Below are 20,719 nucleotides of genomic sequence, written 5' to 3' on the forward strand. Positions count from 1 at the left end.
CATAGAAAGGATATAATATGCAGTTTTAGATGTTTATGGTCTCCCCGTAACACTCAGCTGGCCAATAGTTTTCTTCCATGCTGTGCTTCGTTTAAAAGTGGGGGGACAGGATATGACGGGGCGGTAGCCTCCACAGCCTTGGATTAGATTTAGGGGAGCACAGAAGGTAAATACGCCATTGCGTTTAACCTTTAAGTGAAGTTTCCCAAAATAATGCGATTACATTTGTGTAGCTAAGTCAGAACCTCAACTGGGAATGAGCAAATCTCATTAATGTGGATTTTTGTATGAAAGGGTTTAGTTGTGGTTCATTCTCTTCTAGCCAACTCAAACATTTTAACGGGGGAAAGTTTAATGAGAATGGTAAAAAATAAAAATCGTAGAAGTTAATAACTTTAATATGACCAACGTAGAAAAATATGTTATTACATGAGCTTTTGGGACCTCAAAGCTTAGGTTCCTTCTGAAAAAGAAATATACTAAATGACCAAAATTATATGGACATCTCATCATCATATCTGTGAATTCTTTTGTTTTCATCTAGAGACTGGTGCTTCTTCGGGTCTCCACAGGAAAACTCTGGGTCGCACCCCACTTCCCGCCCATTTCCCAGTTAAACAGCTGTGTGTCCTGTGACGTCAGCGGGAAGTCAACTGATGCCAGCAGGACCTCCCACTGACGTGGACTTCCTGCCCGCATCTGGGTAACCAGAGCCATAAAGTTCCCAGGTATGCTGCCCATCGCATGTATATGAGCTTGTTGGACATCCCATTCCAAAACCATAGGCACTCGTATGTATTTGTCTCCCTCTTTGCAGCTATAGCAGCCTCCATTCTTCTGGAAAGGCTTTCAACAAGATTTAGAAGTGTGTCTGTGGGAATCTGTGCTTATTTAGCCAAGAGAGCATTTATGGGGTTAAGTTCTTCCACTCCAATCTCATCAAGCCATGTCTTTATTGAGCTTGCTTTGTGCACAGAGGATCAGTGATGCTGGAATAGAAAAAAGGCCTTCACCTAACTGGTGCCACAAAGTTGGAAGCATAGAATTGTCTAAAAAGTATTTGTATGCTGTAGCATTAACATTACCTTTCAGTGGAACTAAGGGCCCAAACCCTGAAAAACAGCCCCAGACTATTATCCCTCTTCCACCAAACTTTAGAGTAAGCACTATAAATTCCAGTAGTTAGGGTTCTCCTGCCATCTGCCAAACCCAGATTTGTCCATCAGTCTTCTAGATAGTGGAGTATGATTCATTACTCCAGAGAACACGTTCTCGATGCTCCACAGTCCAATATCACACTTGGTATTGCGCATAGTGAACTTTGACTTGTGTGCAGCTGCTTGGCCATTGAATCTCATTTCATGAAGTGCCCGACTCCCTGTGCTTGTGCTCATGTTGCTTTCAGAGGCAGTTTGCAACTTTGTAGTGAGTGATACAGACATTTTTTACATGCTATGTGCTTCAGCACTTGATGGACCTGTTCTGTGTGTGTGCGTGGTCTACTGCTTTGCGGCTGAGCTGCTTGACACTTCCACTTCACAAGAACAACACTTACTGTGGAAATTCCAAAAACTGACTTTTGCCAAAAGTGACATCCTATGATGTCTTCAGAACGACCCTACTGCCAAAGTTTATCTATGGAAATGGCTACTTTGTGCTTGATTTTATATGCTCTTTAGCAATGTGTGTGGCTGAAACACCTAAACTCAATAATTAGGAGGGGTGTACACTTACTTTTGTTCATAAAGTGTATCCTTAAATCTTCTGTAACAATACAAGGTATCAACTAAAGATACATGAACAAGAAGAAAAACACTTTGCACACTTTCCAGCCTTTGTGCTGGACAGGAGACATCCTAAGGCCATTTTAACTAGGAACCCTTGTTTGGTGTCTGTTTTTGACCCTTAGACTGGAAATCTAAGATGTTAGAGTCACACAGGACTTTATTCTACTCCAATCATTGCAAGCTATCTGAGTAAACTGTGACAAATTACTTTGTATTTACAGAGCCTTGAATACTCCCCCTGAAGGTTTTACAATACTATTGATGTTCAACGAGGGGTCACTAGGTGACCGGGTCATCTTTAATATTGATTGGACCCTAGGCAAGCATTTGCTTGCCCCTTCATTTGACCCTATTATGACTCTGCGTGAGACGTCCACACATGCAGGACAATAGAAAATCACAGTTCTATGCCATGGTGCGGATCCAGCACATGGAACCCAGCCTTACAGGCATAGATCAACTGAAAAATCCCATGTAAACTCAGCATTGAACATACAGATCTAATAAATAACTAATGGACACCCTACATTTCAGGTATAGATCACAGGTCACACACCCCAAAGGCCACCATTGACACCCAGATTGCACACATAGGGACTTTCCCCAACATTCAGATTGTACACATAAGGACTTGCCCCAGCACCCAGATTGCACCCACAAGATTTACCCAGCATCCAGATTGCTCTCACATGATTTATCCCAGCACCCAGTTTGCACCCACAGGATTTACCCCCAGGACCCAGATTACACCCACAGGATTTACCCCAGCACCCAAATTGCACCCATAGGATTTACCCCAGCACCCAAATTGCACCCATAGGATTTACCCCAGGACCCAGACTGCATCCTCAGTCTGGTAGCAGCGCTCCCCATGCTCTCTGCCCCAGCAAGTCATGAGACCTGCGAGAGAATTTTATAATCTGGAATTACAATCTAGAATCTACAATGTAATTCATGAATAATGGCCAGAATGAACTGGTGGTTTTAAAAATATACATTAAATTGTGTTGTGTTACTGAACATTAAATTATGTGTATTTTATGTATATATTTTTTTTTCTGCATATGTATATATTTATATTTATATTGAAGTAATAAGCCTAAAGAAACAGCTGTCAGATACATCAAAAGATAGGCTTCCTAAATTCCTTCCAAAGTTACTTTCTAAAGTTATTCAAATATCAATGGCTAGTAACAAGGGTCATAAATATCTTAACTCTCTAAAGAACAAAGGAAGATCCTTCCTGGGTACCGAAGATAATTAACTTTGGGGATAAAAAGAATAAACTTTAAAGAAAAGTCCACTGGAGAAGGAGTTTATTGTTTATTTGTGTTTGTTTAGCCAAGGCAGCAATATGTAAATATATCTCAAGAACATGGTAAATGGTGAGTCAATATAATTGCTTGGAAAGGTGGACTAGAGGTATGGTTTTAAAGAAACAGAGGGAATATGGATACTTGGATTGGGAATCTTGACAAATAATAAATAAACTCCACGGCTGATCTGTGATTTCATTACTTCCTTTAAAGGTTTAATCACATAAAGAAAAAACAGAAATGTAATACATTTTTTGTTTCGGTGTTATCCACGTATAATTTCCTGCATTTATGCAACAAGACAATTAAATATTCCTGGGGAAGAATATGAATAAATAGAGGAAAACGTACATGATTAAATTATTATTTCTGAGAAATATGTTTCTAATTCTGAATTAAGTTACAAACTATCTCTTTTCCTACTATACTCAGCTGCATCTCTCGATTACCGAAATACCCACATGCATATGGAACACATATGGAGCACAAAATGGAACAACCCTTACAGAGCCGGCCTTAGGTGTTCTGGCGCCCTGTGCGGACTACTCGTCTGGCGCCCCCCCATCCCAAAAAAAGAAAGGAATCAAAACTTGTAACAAAACCCCAATCACTATATACTACGCCAAACATTGATGTGGTGCAGGCCTACCACTTTATTGTCTGGCTTAGTAGTAGGGATGCACCGAAACGAATTCTGGACTGAAACCAAAAGTGCAGCATTTACCTGGCCGAAACCGAATATGACCCCCCCCACACCATAACACATAACAAAACAATTAAATAACAATATTTATATATATATATATATATATATATATATATATATATATATATATATATATATGATTAACAGCAATCACATTCTTATCATGCCCGCAGAATCCAGGATGTACTCGTAGACTACTTGGCATGATAGGAGTATGATTGCCCTATGTATCCCGTCTCACTCCATTCTCCCTATCTACCCCCTCCTAACTATCTACCCTCTCCCTCTTTGAAGTTCACTTACCTTTCAGAAGTCCTGCGGTGAGGGTGCAAGGCCTCTGCCTCCCAGCTCTGCCACTGTATGGAACAGTATAGAGTGATGGGAGTTATGATGTACTTTAGAGCATAATTATATAATGAAAAATACATTGGAAATGGTACAGCATAACACCCATCACTCTCACACACTTACCAATCCACACATATACTAATCCACACATATATACCAATCCACACGTATACCAATCCACACGTATACCAATCCACACGTATACACCAATCCACTCCACACATATACACCAATCTACATATATACACCAATCCACACACACATACCAATCCACACACACATACCAATCCACACATATACACCAATCCACACATATACCAATCCACACATATACACCAATCCACACATATATACCAATCCACACATATACACCAATCCACACACATACCAATCCACACACGCATACCAATCCACACACGCATACCAATCCACACACGTATACACCAATCCACACACGTATACACCAATCCACACACGTATACACCAATCCACACATATATACCAATCCACACGCATACCAATCCACACATATACACCAATCCACACATATATACCAATCCACACATTTACACCAATCCACACATATACACCAAACCACACATACACCAATCCACACATATACACCAAACCACACATATATACTAATCCACACATATATACCAAACCACACATATATACCAAACCACACATATACACCAATCCACTCTCACTGTCACTCTATGCTTTCCTACCTTTCCTCTTTCAGTTTCTTTGCCTCCTCTTCGCTCTTCTTCTTAGTTCTTCTGTCTTCTCTTCTTCCGGGTCAGAGGGCATGGAGACCGGTGGGCGCGGCTTCAGTGCTGACAGCAAACCCCGGCGCACAGCAGCTGTTGCCGCGGGGATCACAAGGGAGCGGTATCGGAGGTCTGTTAAAGACCTCCGATACTGCTCCCTTGCGAGCCTGCTCCTCCAGCGGCGGACATTACTGTCCATCTCTGGAGGGGTGCCGGGTGCCCCCATACTGGCGGCAGCGGACCCCGCGGCGGCAGGGGCGTCGGACCGCGCTGCGGCGGCGGCGGACCCCGCGGCGGCGCCCCCTGGAGTGTGGCGCCCTGTGCGGTCGCACAGGTCGCACACCCCAAAGGCCGGCCCTGAACCCTTATACCTTCTTTAAACATGACATTTTCACATTTTATTTTGTGAGGCCTATTTCTCATTTTGGGCAGGCCAATAGCTCAAAATACCCCCAAAAATATGTTTTTGGATATAAGACAACCCAGGTTATTTCACTAGGAGCTTTTGGACACTTATCGTGCAACCAGTTGGTCACCAATCCCTGGCAAATGGAGCCATGATGTTAATTTTGTTGCTTTTTTTCACCAAACTTTCCATGTTTCTTAGGATTGTTTGCATATCTTAAATGCTATTGCAGAAAACCCACCCAAAATGTATTCAGCTGCATCTCTAGATTACAGAAACAACCCACATGCACAGGTGTGTCATGGGTTTTGGGGTATAACAGGCCCATTCCTATTCCAAACATTTCATTTTCTAATTTTATTTTGTGAGGCCTATGCCTATTTTGGGACTGCCAGCAGGCCACCAGCTCAAAATACCCCCCACAAAAGTATATATTTTTGGGAAGTGCTTTGCAAATTCTTGGGAAGGCTTTAACCTGAAATTGCTTGACAGCGTGGGGATAATGAACGGTGCCTGCCTTGGGTGCGAGACAGTCCCCTGCATTGGGTACCATTACTTTTTTCATGAGGTTCCATGCTATCATGGTTTTTAGGCCACTTTTATCATGACGGCATGGAACGTCATGAAGGTTTAATAGGTTAAGCAACACCCATGCATATATGATATAATAGCCAGACTAAAATATCACTGGGCAAATTGGGGCTCATGCTTGCACCTTCGCAGTTAACGTATAATATGGCGGCACTAACCATTACATTCACTAGAATAGGTTTTCTTTATTTTGTTAACATGTGAATATATATATCTTTTGCAATCCAATTATGGCATGTTCACTCCCCACTTGGTGTTCCTATGCTCAATGGGCCAGTAACAAGGTGGATCTCTGATCTCTCCAACCAGTCCATTTTTCACTATAAGGAAGAAGGTGCCGAGCCGGCACAGTATCCATCATATGCAGCAAAAATGATGATGTCATATCCCAGTGCTCAACAGTGAACAATCTGAGGCGGCTGAGGGGGTGGCTGGAGATGCTGCGATGCTTCAGAACTAGCACAGAGCCTGGGGTACATACACCACAGATATTACAAGGATTGGCAATGTTTAAATCAGTAACACTTGTGGTCTCCAAAAGAGTCAAACAAATGCGTCAAGAACAAGTATTCTTGTACACAACACTCCCAAATTCTGACCGCTGATATCATTGCAAGAAACACCAAATTCCAAAGCAATCTTTAGTAATGACGGACAATCCCCTGCAATATATATATATATATACATGTATATATATATATATATATATATATATATATTCAGCAATATGTAATAATATGGATCACATGGCCGATGTGCTCACCCTATTAATGTAAATGGACAAGCCTCTGATATATATATATCCTGATGAAAGTCAAATAAAGACTGAAATGTTGACCTGCAAAAGAGTAATCTGTATTTATTGGAAAAAGGCCTAGAGTGCTGGTAACTATCCATAGACTGTGTATATTACTTTGCCTTGTTACCTAGCACCAGGCTACAACAGAATTGGTTTGGAGTGCAATAGCATATTATTGGTTTTGTATATTTATATATATATATATATATATATATATATATACATGTGTGTTATATATTTTTTTTTAAGGCATACAAAAGGTTCAAAAGTCAAAGCTGAGCATTGTTACTAAAGTGGTGATAAGAGCACAATGTGTATAAGTGGAGGGACGGCCCATTTACTTAAGATTACATTGGAAAAGGATCGGCACTGGATTTAAAAGCGACTTCCCGGTTTCAGGTAGGGCACAGCACCAGCCTGCACTGCGGAGCGAGGAGAGTCACCATCACCGGCAGGTATGAGAGAACACTCACACTCATCCACTTACACTTGCTAATTTTACGTATTCACAATCTCCTTTTGCCATTTTATATGATTCAAATGTTTACATGTGTTTTTTTATGTAAATAGCTCACTTCTATAAGGGACAGCAGAATATATTGGTACTTTGTAAATACATTATTATAAAATAAAACTTGAGAACTGTTACACATTTTTGCAACATTGTGATAACACAATAAAGGAATGATGGCACAGAAATTTCTCTTTTCTAGATTATAAGGGACAACCTTACCTTTTCTTTCTCTAATTCCTTATTGTTATGTGATGCGCTGCTTGTTATGCCGTGTTAAACAATTGTACAGAGTATGACGGCACCATAAAAACCAATAAATAATAATAATCCAAGGAATGACAATGGTTGCAATACAAAGGATTACAAATATAACTTTTGATTTTGTGTGTGATCTATGGTTTGCCACAAAATGATTACAGACGGTTAGTTACTGTGTTTCTGCATCGGAACATTTACTTATATTGTATTCTCACATTTGCAAAACAATATTTTACTCATTTTTGGCCAAATATCATTCTATTAGATTATTGGGTTGGGGCGGTTAAACAAAACTTTATATTGAATAATGTTCAGTAACGTTTACTGAGCACTGGAAACATCCAGACAAGGGTGTGCCAGGTTAATCATTAAAATACCTACCAGAACAGCCTTTCCTGATTCCAACCAAGTTATAAACTTAACTCTGTCTGTTTGTTCATTTTATCATATTACATGTACTGTTTATTTGCCCCAGGGGTAGACAGGCTGGTATAACTGCCCAGTCCTACTTCTACACTATTTATGCCCATTGTTGGACATAACACAGCCTTCTTTTTTGCTCCTACAGCTGAATTGGCACTGTTTACATTACATTTATTTATATAGCGCCAGCAGATTCCGTAGCGCTGTTACAACTGAGTCAGTGAAATCATTTCAAATCATACACAATAACAAACAAAAGCAGAAGAGGACCCTGCTCCTGTGAGCTTACAATCTAGTTTAATTAATGCTATATACATTTGCACTCCTGGTACTAACATTTCTACCATCAAACTATTTTTGCTGTGATAACTGATGATGTCACTACGATGTACTATGACCAGATACATGGGCAAGCTAACATTTGTGGCCCATAGGGCAAGCCCAGCTAAGTGTTATCTTATAACTTAACATTTCCATATGTTATTATTTAGAGATCAGATTATTTATCGCTATGTTACGTTTGTTAAAAAAAAAAAGTCAAGTAAAAAAGTTTTTAAAAATGGGAATACATGCTCCGGGTTAAGTTTTCAGAAATTTTTCAGTTCTTCATAATAGCTAGTCTACTCTACTGCCAGGTCTTCAGTTACAATCAATAAGGGTTTTGGAATATGATGTCATATATTAATGCTCACAAAGACACAGAAGGGGGCAGAGGAAGATAGATTTCTTTGCTTCCTTATAGTAAACCTAAACAGAATTATTAATAATGGGCCTCCTTGTGGAAGCAAAGCTACCTGTCCCTTATTATTAAGTTGCGGACTGTTGTTGATCCAGGCAGCCTTTGTATGGATGGGTTGCGGGGAAAAGAACTCCAGTACAGAAACAAACAAAGAAATAAACTATTGTGTATTAAAAAATGAGGTTGTCAAGAGTAAGGGTAATATATATATATATATATATATATATATATATATATATATATATAATAACATTCACTGCTACCGCTATGCTTTCCAGAAACAGCCTTTGTATTCCAATCCAGATTTGTCAAAGTGCATATAGGCTTTCAGGATCTCCTCAACAGAACCCTTGCGTTAAAGAGTGAAAACTCATGTAATGCTTATAATGGCTCTGGTAATCTGATGTTAAGTAGCCCAAAAGCATTTTCCGTAATCTGCAAGTTCCACAAACCCAGACATTGATGGTTAATCATTGTTAATCAAATTGCCTTTACAAGGACTCCAGATTAACTACATAATCCTGTTTTATGTGAAATGCAGATTCTGTGGTTTAACACTTTTATAGCTAGTGATGTTACAACATGCTTACCCTTCCACACAACAAAATAACGTCTGCTACAGGAAAAAACTGTGAATATGGCATTTGTAGTTAAATGACAGGTTTTGCAGTCTTAGACTGTTCCAGCTGGTGCTATCCAGAGCAGGGGGGTTCTGAAACATGCAGTCATCACAGATGATCTTTTTTTGAATCTTCTAAGGAATCAATATTTTTTTCCCACTAACTATTTGTTCTGGGATATTTATTCAGCTAGCAAAAATGGTGTTTTGTCACCTAATCTTGTTAAGGACATTGTAAAAAAAACATTTGGACACTTGAATGATGACCTGCATACATTTTATATACATAAATATTGCATTTGAGGGGAGATATTTTAAAAAAAATAATTTTCCTGTTTTAAAACCTCAAGTCTTACTTTTTCTTTGGCATTGACCATTGTTTAAGGATATCCTTACATCATTTGCCTATACACAATACATAAATAATTTTACTGTATTCATCTCTACCACTTCTGCTGAGAGGCAATACCACATATCAACCACCCCTCAAGACACTACTATTTCCCCTGGCACTCTGATGTTAAATTATGATCTATGGTTGGGTTTAGGGACCGCCTATTGTCCTTAAAGGGTTAAACTTGTACTTCACTGAATTTATTATTTGTTGGATCCCTTAAAGTTTAGGTCTTTCAAATTGCTTTTTTTCCCCCAAAAAATATTATCTTGCTGTTTTAAAACAGTTCTAGTTATTCAATGATATTATGTTTTCAGGCAACTGCATAATAAATATATCAGTGTGTGCTCTAGCGCTGTTATCCTAGCCCAATCATACTGCCCGTGTATTATTGGGCTTTATCCCCAAATTGGACTTCATTCGCATTGCCATAAAGTATCAGCTCAGTGTGGTGAATGAACGACAACAATGGCAGCCTTCAGGTCTGCAGATATAAGACGTTTATTGGGACAAAATAAGATATTTGTTCAGTGCTCGTAGCACTATATTTTATGTTCAAAGAGAAAATATGTTTTCCATTAGATTTCCCCTTTATAAAGCATCTGTATGTCCCATTATTCTAGTTTAAATAAGACATTTGGCTAGACCTCCAGCAATGTTTAACACATTGGATCATATAAGCCACAAAAGGTACATACATTACATATAATCAGTAATGTTAAAGAGAATGGGTCCCCTATTTAACATGTGACAAGAGTGGGCCTCCAGTATAGTGGAGCATAAAAACCAGTCTGTTCTAACTGGGAGGTTCTGTTCCAAGAACCACTCATCAGATCTGTTAATGCTACCAATGACAGGCTCACCCTCATAGTTGTAAGGGGCACTTTATTATCCTGTGGTTCTGAGATGCAGCATTTCCATACACCAGAGCTTCCATTCATGGTTGGGCAGACCTCCAGTTTAGGAGGACCAGTTTAAAGTGTAACAGTATCTCACAGATAAGAAAGGTTTGATGGTTTGAAATGTTCAACAACATCTCTGTTTTCTAAACATATATTTCAACTCATGGGGTAAAACCTCTAGATGCCTGACATACCCCCAGCATTAAATAGCCGGCACAAAACTGTTTTATTTTGGGGTTAAATAGCACTATTTTAAGAAAGTCCATCACCACCTAGAGTGGCCTTGGCTTACCCCCTAAAGCTGTCTGGAGCAGATCGGTGTGTTGGCTGGTCAGACTCTGCAGGTCTCATAGCTTCTTGCTGTAATCTCTCCTGTTCCTTTGAGTAGTTTCCATTCACATCACGTCCTTCCCCCACAGCCATCTCTCTCCTCCCATAAAGGCTCTCACATTCTCTCACTCCCGTGTCCTGTCTCCACAGATCATCTTGGTCCTTTTGCTCTACCACCTTCCTAGGACTTCAAGATCACCCAAAATGGCTAGCACCTTCACCCGAGTCCTGTCCTCCAGGAAATCTGCTGGGCTTCTTGCAATGGTTGGAGCTGGTTCTGTAGCAGCTGGGTACCTTTTGTCCAGAGAAACAATCAGTGCTGATACAAGTACAAGAAGAAGGCTATATCCACCAAGGTAATAACAACATGTTTTAATTAACAACATTTACAGACTAAATGGAATGGTATCCCTTAACCCTCTGAATGCTGGGAGATATGTAATGCATAATGGAAATACAAGCCACCCTGCAGAATATCCAAAAAATACTTACAACCTTGAAGATTTATGGTAATATTTATCAAGTTTTTTGGGGGGGATGTGGGGGTTGGGGGTAAAGTGGTAAAAGAATGGGGTAATTTGCAGTTTGGTATCATTTGATCACTATTTGCTCCAGTGAGATAGAAGCTGCATGGAGCATACTGAATTAAGGGGGAGGGGTAGGCAGAAGGTTTAGTGAATAAATCATGGAACCACCTATGGCTTGGTATAGATAATGCAGATAAAAACAATATCATCAGGGATTAACAATACTAACTAAAGATTCCTTATCATCTTCACCCCAATTCATCAATCATACTTCTAGCTGGATCTGTGCAATTTAATGTATAAAACAGCATCAGATGGGAAATATGCAATATATTTATATATATCATATTTGTAATGCTTGCTCTATCCTACATCCCATTGATTTGTATCATATAATGTCTCCACTTGAGTTCCTTCCTAATTTACTGCTGTGTGGACATAAGAGCCCCAGGCTGACTGATAATGTGTTTATTTCATTAGAAGTAACAGTGTTCAGTTAATATGCAGACCTGACCTATCCATCTGGGTGCCTTATTGACTCTTGGTGATATTTTCTGAGCTGAGTGTTCAGCTCATGATGCAAAACAATTAATTATCTTTAGAGCTGTTTGGTACATAAGAGGTAAATCATTTTTCTTCCATACGGTTGATGCCGCAACATGGGGTTCTTGTGGATCTCCGTGATAAAATCACTGCAATGCCATAGAATGTGCTGTTAGGGAGCTGTCCAGCGCTAGGCTGGGCTAGTGTCCAAGGTTGTTAAATGGCATTAATGTGATGATGATAACAGCACCTCTTGAATTGCTAGATATCAGAAATGTTTTGCTTGCTATTCTAGTGCTTATAGTTGGGGTGGGATTAGTTAATAACAATACTCATAAAACATAAAGAGAAAATGACCACCTTACGTTTAGTAGATAATGTAACATATACACTTATTCCATGAAGGTGTTTCCAAGAGACTAACTCTAACAACATACTTCATACATGTAGCTTAGTGCTAACATTAAGTAAAAACATTTAATTAATTAATACTATTATTAGTTATACAACGGTATTTTTTTTGTACCCTGACATTTCCATTTAGAGTTCTACAAAACATCTGATATTATACTAGTTTGGGTTTAAGAAGCACCAAATACACCAATTATTATGAGACAGCCACTTAATAAGCCATCTGGTCTTGGTCTGGTCTGCTGGTGTCCATTGCTATTATAAGACCTCAGAAGGGTATATTAGGCCCTGCAAAAAGAGCAGATCTTCGTGTAAATCCCGGTAAGTGATGAGCCAGTATTAGTGTCTAAAATAAGTTAGTCTTAGAAGCTTACAACACCAGATGGCTAAGCAGAGCACACAATGTCATATCACAGTCAAGCCCTCAGCTAGAAGGCAGCATCACAAAATGTATGGGTGCAATAATCCAGAGAAGGAGCAAGTGCACCCACATTCCCTACCTTTAGAAAAATCATGTACAAGAATGATGTGATTATTTACTAGAACAGCATAATAATATTATGAATAATATATGCTTTTTCTTGTTTATCACACATCTGCACAAATGATGTTATAGCTTGGGTGATAAAATACTGTCGCACATTTCAACGAGTGTAAGTAAACCAACAACTGCATGATTTAATACATTTCATGGAATGAAAGAATTAACAGCGGTCTCCTCTGCCTTATATGTGGCCTGGAGATCATCCTGAAGGAGCGTGCTCAGTCCTCTCTCCTATGATTTGCTATTAGATCAATACTTAGCTTCTATGCTGTAGTGACAATAAATCTCATGGTATTGGTGTACCTTCTTGATAGAAGCATGCAGCACTATGTGTTGGGTTACCACAATGCCACAACCCTGAAAAGCTTTGCTTTTAGGTAAATCTAGGCCACATCAAGCAGCAGAAGACTTTGTCCAATGCCAAGCTTATTCTATAAACACATTAAGTTTTTTTTATGGTTGACAGACGAGGTTTTCAAAATGGATATCTGCTGACATTCTAAACATGTAGGAATATGTCTCATACCGTCTTCTAATGACTCACACTTAGGGGGCTGGCTGTGAAAGACTAACTGAGTCTATATGCAAAGACTGCAGAATAAGAAACATCTTCAGACATTTCGGTCTAACTGAGGCTTTGGGAATATATGTAACTGCTGGCACATCTAGGTTGTATTTTGATTGACCCAACCAAGAGGAATTAAGACCACTGGGCATACACTGTCATACCTGCATAAGCCTTTCTAATTAATTACACGTGTGTATCAGAACTATAATGCTTATGTGGACCACTTTGCCAATAGTGTGGTCACAACTGGGTCACAGTCGGCAGAGTAAGATCATAGCACAATGTTACAGTTAAATATTGTACTAACCAAGGTGCCGTTCCACTTAATCTACTGAATTTAAGCCTTTAGTAACTAAATGCCAGGAGTACTTTCACAATGATATATTCCACTGAAATCAGCTTTTCCTGTTAATACAAAATGTTCTGCCTTACACATAAAAATACTGCTCTGGAAAAGTAAATGTGTTGCTTTTTTTGCTCAAGAATAACTCAATAAGTGTTTATGTGTCCTATATTTCCCTTAATTATATTTTTTAAGTTACAAAGGGCTTATCTCTCGTATATGGCATACGATTACTTGGTCACATATATGGCAGGTGTGGCGTGATCTGGCTTATCGTTCTCCTCTTTACTGTTCTGCATCTGTCGTGCTATTTCCAGATCAGAATGTTGCTACTTATAGGTTTTCCAAGGAAACAGCAATACATCCATTTTATGAGGCTTCAGCAATAAGGAAGTGATATATTGTATTACAACACAGAAATTGGCTGTGCAGATGGTTACAGATTGTATTGATAAGTACATATCAGAGGTTGGAATTAATGCTAATGGGGGATGGAGGAGGCTCAAATGTCTTATATTTTTTTGTAGTGCAGGGTTTAATTGTCCACAAGGTGATCAGCTTTGTCTTCTGGAAAGTACCGGTATGTCCCTGTACATGTCAAATCATCGTCTGCGTTTAGGTTTATTGATAAATTTGCAGATATCACTTTTAGAGGGTTTATGTGCTTATTAGACTACTTTATCCTGTTTTCTTCTATTCATCCTCAGTGCAGAGTACCCCGACCTGCGGAAGCACAATAATTGCATGGCCAGCAATATGACTCCTACAATCTATGCCAGACTCTGCAACAAAACCACCCCTTCTGGATATACTCTTGATGAATGCATCCAGACTGGTGTTGATAACCCCGGACACCCCTTCATTAAGACAGTAGGCATGGTAGCCGGAGATGAGGAGTGCTACGAGGTGAGAGACTGGACTGCTGCTCCCCATGCAGGCTTTGCTTATTCTTTCATAACTTAGATAATGCAGAGTCTACAAAATAGGCTTTAGAAGAGCAATTTCAAAGTCGTTTCAGCTTCAGAAGTCTCCTAAAGAGTGGGACACAGAGTTTCTGATGAACACAGTTATGTAGCAGTTGAGCTACTAGTGAGAAGAATGTAGAAGACACTATAGTCTAGGTGCATTATCTGATACACTATAGGTGGTCCCAATATGTTTATGAAATACATTTCAGGTGAAGAACTGTTAACAGTCATTTGTTGTCAGTGCTGGCTCAGTTATTTTAATTTCTTACTCAATTGTGTCTTTATTATGTTAGGGGAGATCTAGGTCTTCCAATTCGGCATGGAGTTTGTTTTTTCCATAAGATGAATAACCTAAAATTTAGATTTCTTATTTGTTTGCCGTTATTTTTTCAGGTTTTCGCAGACTTGTTTGACCCAGTAATAAAGGAGCGACACAATGGCTATGATCCAAATACCATGAAGCATCCTACTGATTTAGATGCCAGCAAGGTATAGTATGAGGCCAATACATGAATATGTCAGTGGCTTACACCTGACATAGTCCATGGGCAACCAGAGAGCAATGACACACGTTCATTCAGTACAAAAACTGGTTGTGGTGTTAATAATTAACTTTAATTATTACTTTTTTTATTAACCTAGATTAAAGCAGGTCATTTCGATGAGCGTTATGTTTTGTCCTCTCGTGTTCGGACCGGAAGAAGCATCCGAGGCTTGAGCCTACCCCCAGCATGCACTCGTGCAGAGAGGAGAGAGGTTGAGAAGGTGGCAGCGGAAGCCCTTAATGGACTGACAGGAGACTTGAGTGGGCGCTACTACAGACTCAGTGAAATGACTGATGCAGAACAGCAGCAGCTAATTGATGTAAGAAAGAAAATACGTAGATATGAGTGCCGCTGTGCCTCAATATATATACCCATATATGCCCATATACTCATATTGATTGCATTTTGTAAACTAAATATCTAGCACTTTTAAAATACCTAAACCAGTGCTAGACCTATTTGTGTTTCTGCCATCTTTGGTGGATTAATTGAATTGCATTCCATACATTTGGAGGTCATATATTCCAACAAAAGGAAGAAAGCTTTAAGGCATGATGGGAGTTGCAGTGTCTGTATATTAGTTATCCTAGAGCACACGTCAGATCAATGGATTGGAGAAGCTCCTTATACACTTTGACTTTTACAATTTATTGCTTAGTCTTCTGTAGTTCTTCAGATGAAGTTGTATTGCTACCAGGCATGGATCTTTTCAGACACTAATTAAATGATAGCGTCCTCATCAGAGGATGGAGAGAAGAATAGAATCGTGACACATTAATCACAATGTTACATTACTAGAATTTGCCCGTCCTGCCATAACTTGCTGATCTTGGCTCATTGGAAGTCCCGCTTGTATGCCAGTGAAACAATAACCCTGCTGATAACCATTCAACTAAGTTCTTTTCCTTCTACCAAAGGATCATTTCCTCTTTGACAAACCAGTATCTCCACTGCTCACAGCATCAGGAATGGCTCGAGACTGGCCTGATGCTCGCGGAATATGGTAAGGGAGCCTTAAAAAGAAATATTTTGTAGTTTCCTTATAACGTGCTTAATGAAGTGATTGTCCCCTGTACTTGCTTCTTCCTGCTAATAATGCTGTTGAGAGAAACATGGCCATCCACAACAGTTTTTACAATAGAGGCAGGAGTAATATTCTTCTGCAGATGTCCATAAAGTTAAAATTCAGTATGGGAATATAATACTCTGCCATGGTATGGGACCCTCCAGCTATCAAACATCTGTGTGCACTGAAAATCTTTGTTTAACCCTATATAGTGAACGAATAGCATGTTGTGCAGGTATTACTTATCTCCCAAATGCTGAAGCTACTACTCAGGTATCTGTTATATGGATGTGATCTGACACTCAACCATAAGCTTTAAACATAAAATACCTGGGCTATAACTTTGATGTTGAGAGTAAGTCAAAATTGAGTTAAAGGTCACAATATTGGTGACCAGGCGGAAATAGTAGGTGATGTGAAATAAGAATAATACGCTCTGTGAAATGGATAATAAGTTCTCTGCTATGTTTAGGCATAACAACGAAAAGACCTTCCTTGTCTGGATAAATGAAGAAGACCACACTAGGGTCATTTCCATGGAAAAGGGTGGAAACATGAAGAGAGTGTTTGAGCGATTCTGTCATGGTCTAAAAGAGGTATTAAATTCAGTATCGCTAATGATATAGTTTCTTGGAAGTCTGAGATATGCTCAAATTTCCCCATTTAGTCAACGGGGAGGTAGATGTCCACTAATGTTAAATAAGGATCAAAGGAGAGATAGTATTCAATGCTAAATTGTCCTTGTAACTTCAGTCCTTTAACCAGAGCATTGTTTCCCTTTTCCCTCTTCTCATCCCATTGTATGGATTAGCTTTCCCCTAGCCTTATCGATTCAAGCGCTTTGTGTGTATTTTTGTAACCTGTACAGATGGCAGATGATAAGGGTTTTTGCTCCGGTGAATATTGTAACATATATTAAGTGACCCTGGAGTCTCTTTAAAGAGAGTTGACAGGAGAGCTTGCAGGAGGGTTGCCTAATGAACCACCACTAACCTTCTCACTCTCCTCGTAGTGAATAAACCCCAGTTAGTCTGTCTTGATATAAACATCCTACACATTTACTCATTAACAAAAGGATTGGAATATTCGTCTTTCAGGTTGAAAGATTAATCCAAGAGAAAGGCTGGGAATTTATGTGGAATGAGAGGCTGGGCTACATCCTTACCTGTCCCTCTAACCTTGGCACTGGCCTGAGAGCAGGTGTGCACATTAAGCTACCTCTACTGGGCAAGGTAAGTTGTTACACTTTGGTTCATGGAGGCTATTTTTATTACTGAAACAAGTGTTATTTAATGTAAATCACTGTTTATTTGTAAACATAAAGATGACTCCTGAAATGGGCCGATCATCTAGCTTGTAATCATTTATGTGGACCACAATGATGGATGAACATTTGTAAAGTGACAAAAAAACAAAAGTATATAATCTGAAATAAAAATCTAAGTCCCTGGCAGCACTATTCTAGCAGTCATTTACAGATGATTGAGACTTTTTGAACTTTCTTGAAACAATAGGGACTGTTTATAGTGACCATATGTATAGGCTCAGGGTAGTTAAGGCGGGTGCACCTGGTAACCAAGGCACAAAGTGGGGTCACATAATGTTAAGTGTGGTAGTAAGACAGGGCTCCATGCGTAAGATGGAGGCGGGAGGAGAGCTGGATGAGTTACAGCTAATTATAAGAAAGAATGAAAGCGTGTATATGTATGTGTGTTTACTTCTGTATGGTTTTGGAGAGTTTGTGTGTTTGTATAAATGATGGTGTTAGGGTGAACACGTGCTACTGTATGGTAGTACAGTGTGCGTGTGTGAATGAGTATATGGTGTTAGCGCATATGTGTGAGCATATCCTGTTAGTGTGTGTGGGTGTGTGTTACTGGTATAGCTGGTAGTATATTAGAGTGTTAGTGTATGATGTTAGCATGAGTCTATATGTCAGCATGTGTGTGTGTTGAGGGTGAGTCTAGGGTATGGGGTGTGAGGAGAGGAGGGAGATTATGTATGTATATGTTAGTTGGTGTTGCAACAAATTTGCATATTAGTATGTGTGTGTGTGTGTTTTAGTTATAGTGGGGGGGGGGCAAAGGAGCACTGCCACTGACCGCAGGTTTGCCCCTGAATAAGATTAAATTGATAATCCCCCAAAAATATATTATGGAATGCCCAGACCACACTTCATAAGCAAATCATAATAAAAAGCATGATTAGAACCTTTTTTCCCCATAATATCATGTTAAGCAACTAGACAATACGATATACGGTAGTACTGGTAACATTTTCATTAGTATTTTCCTATTTCTCGGGCATACAGAGGTAAAAAAGGGAAACGTAAAGGGCCATATTATTTGCTTGCACACTTTCATTTTTGTTGCAATTACAGTTTTGTTTTAAAAAAAATACACTCTGATGAAGGATTTTTTTTACCAAGTGCAATAAGAGATTGAAGCAGTGACCTTTGTATGTCCTTAGGATCCACGGTTCTCCAAAATCCTAGAAAATCTCCGTTTGCAGAAGAGAGGCACAGGAGGCGTAGATACCGCAGCTGTCGGCGGCACTTTCGATATCTCAAATCTAGATCGTTTAGGAAAATCTGAGGTAAAATGCACATTATTACTTACATATATTTATATTTTGCTAATAAGTCAGTTTCATGCATATCCAGAGCGAAGCAATATCCAATATGCCCCCTACAGGCTTAATACAGAAAGCATGATGTGACATATTTGATTTGACTTCTTTTTGGCCTAAGTTAAGTACATAGACACAGAAAAAACATTTACAATGCCGATAAAGTTTGGGCACATGTAACCACTTGTGGAATGCAAACCAGGCAAATGGATGTGGCTTAATATCTTAATAATAAACTTAATAGTTTCACTTATACCTTGCATAAATGTTTCTCTGACCATATATCACCCATAATTATTTGAATATATTTAAAAAAAAACATATATATTTATTAAGCATCTGTTCTGCAGTGGTTTACATGCAAACCTATTGTTTCTGTAAGTCAAATTGTTATGTTATATACCACTTATGTCCTGTTTATCCATTGTACAGCGCTGTGTTATATGATGGTGCTATATAAAACAATAAATAATAATAATATACATCTCTTCCCTTTCCACTACTAAATGTTTTATATATAAAAAGTAGCTTAGGAAAACTAAAAGCCATGTGGCATGTACTTTTGAAGTGTCAGTGTACCACTCGTAGTTTCTGCTACTGTAGCATATGAGCGCAATAAAGGGCTATGCTGTATCGTGTCACTATACAGTGATCTAAGACATAATTACAGTGTCACCTTCATGTCACAATAAGCTCATGCTGAAGCTGATTTGTGAGCCAAAAGTATGTCTCCAGGCCTCTTACTGCACATGGCCTCTTCTAATCTACTTATATTCCCCGCAGGTGGAGCTGGTACAGCTGGTCATCGACGGAGTGAACTATCTCATCGACTGTGAGAAAAGACTGGAGAAAAAGCAAGACATTCGCATCCCGGCACCTGTGGTTCAGTTCAAAAACTAATGCAAAGCCACTCGCCTGAAAAGCAAAGGATCAAGGCCCCTCATGCTGAATGCATACAGAACTACAGCAGATGACACATGCATCATATATATAAATATATCATACATATAAATATATCATACAGCAGGTCTAGCATGTTGTAAACATCTGTGAACACCATTGATCTATTACCACCAGTTCAATAAACTACACTGCTGATCAATGCTTAGGTGTGTTTTCTTGAATACTCAATTGGCCGCATGAGAGATATTTGTGTTTATTTCGCATCCTGCGCTTATTATTTTGATGATGAGAATTGCAATTGTAAAGGGGAAAAAACAGAATTATCTTTGGTGAAGTGCATTAACCCTTTCTGAAGCTTAACTCGATCAGACATTTAAACTGGCTAATACAGTGAGAGCATTTAATCATGTACGGGATAGGCATAAAGATATCCTGAATCTACAACATGATCAAGGACTCATTAACGTCTGAGTCTCTACGTCAGCAGAAATGGGCAGAATACATGGTTCTTATCTGCTGTCAAATTCTATGTTTCTATAACTTGGTAGAATGTGGGAAATCTGTGTTGCTTTGTAAAAAGAAAAAAAGAATTGAGTGTAGCAGCCCTGAAAATAGCTAGGATTGCCTTAAACCCAACTACCTCTAAAATACTCAGTGTCTAAGACATCACTGTGAGAGCTAGGAACAAACTCTTCCTCAAATAATGATTTATTCAAGCAAACTTTTTTCTCAATTCATTTTATTTGCTTGACATGGGATGCAAATATG

At 39.1% G+C, this 20,719-nt stretch overlaps 1 protein-coding gene across 1 annotated transcript; it reads left to right on the forward strand.

Annotated features, from left to right (window-relative positions):
- The first annotated feature begins 7,067 nt into the window (after positions 1–7,067).
- On the forward strand, positions 7,068–20,150 carry CKMT1A (creatine kinase, mitochondrial 1A). The gene is made up of 10 exons (XM_053462927.1): positions 7,068–7,181; positions 11,056–11,261; positions 14,549–14,747; positions 15,203–15,298; positions 15,452–15,673; positions 16,272–16,357; positions 16,893–17,016; positions 17,518–17,652; positions 18,890–19,015; positions 19,832–20,150. Exons 2-10 carry the CDS (start codon positions 11,110–11,112, stop codon positions 19,946–19,948), a joined length of 1,257 nt encoding a protein of 418 aa, XP_053318902.1. The 5' UTR covers positions 7,068–7,181; positions 11,056–11,109; the 3' UTR covers positions 19,949–20,150.
- The last annotated feature ends 569 nt before the right edge of the window (positions 20,151–20,719 follow it).

This window comes from Spea bombifrons, chromosome 4 (genome assembly GCF_027358695.1).
Source record: "Spea bombifrons isolate aSpeBom1 chromosome 4, aSpeBom1.2.pri, whole genome shotgun sequence".
Lineage (NCBI taxonomy): Eukaryota > Metazoa > Chordata > Amphibia > Anura > Pelobatidae > Spea > Spea bombifrons.

Excerpts from the sequence above, each read along its gene's own strand:
- CKMT1A (XM_053462927.1), top strand. The coding sequence starts at position 11,110 with ATGGCTAGCACCTTCACCCGAGTCCTGTCCTCCAGGAAATCTGCTGGG. Across the intron at positions 14,748-15,202 it reads GAGATGAGGAGTGCTACGAG|GTTTTCGCAGACTTGTTTGA; the intron begins GTGAGAGACTGG and ends TTATTTTTTCAG. Across the intron at positions 17,017-17,517 it reads TCTGTCATGGTCTAAAAGAG|GTTGAAAGATTAATCCAAGA; the intron begins GTATTAAATTCA and ends TTCGTCTTTCAG.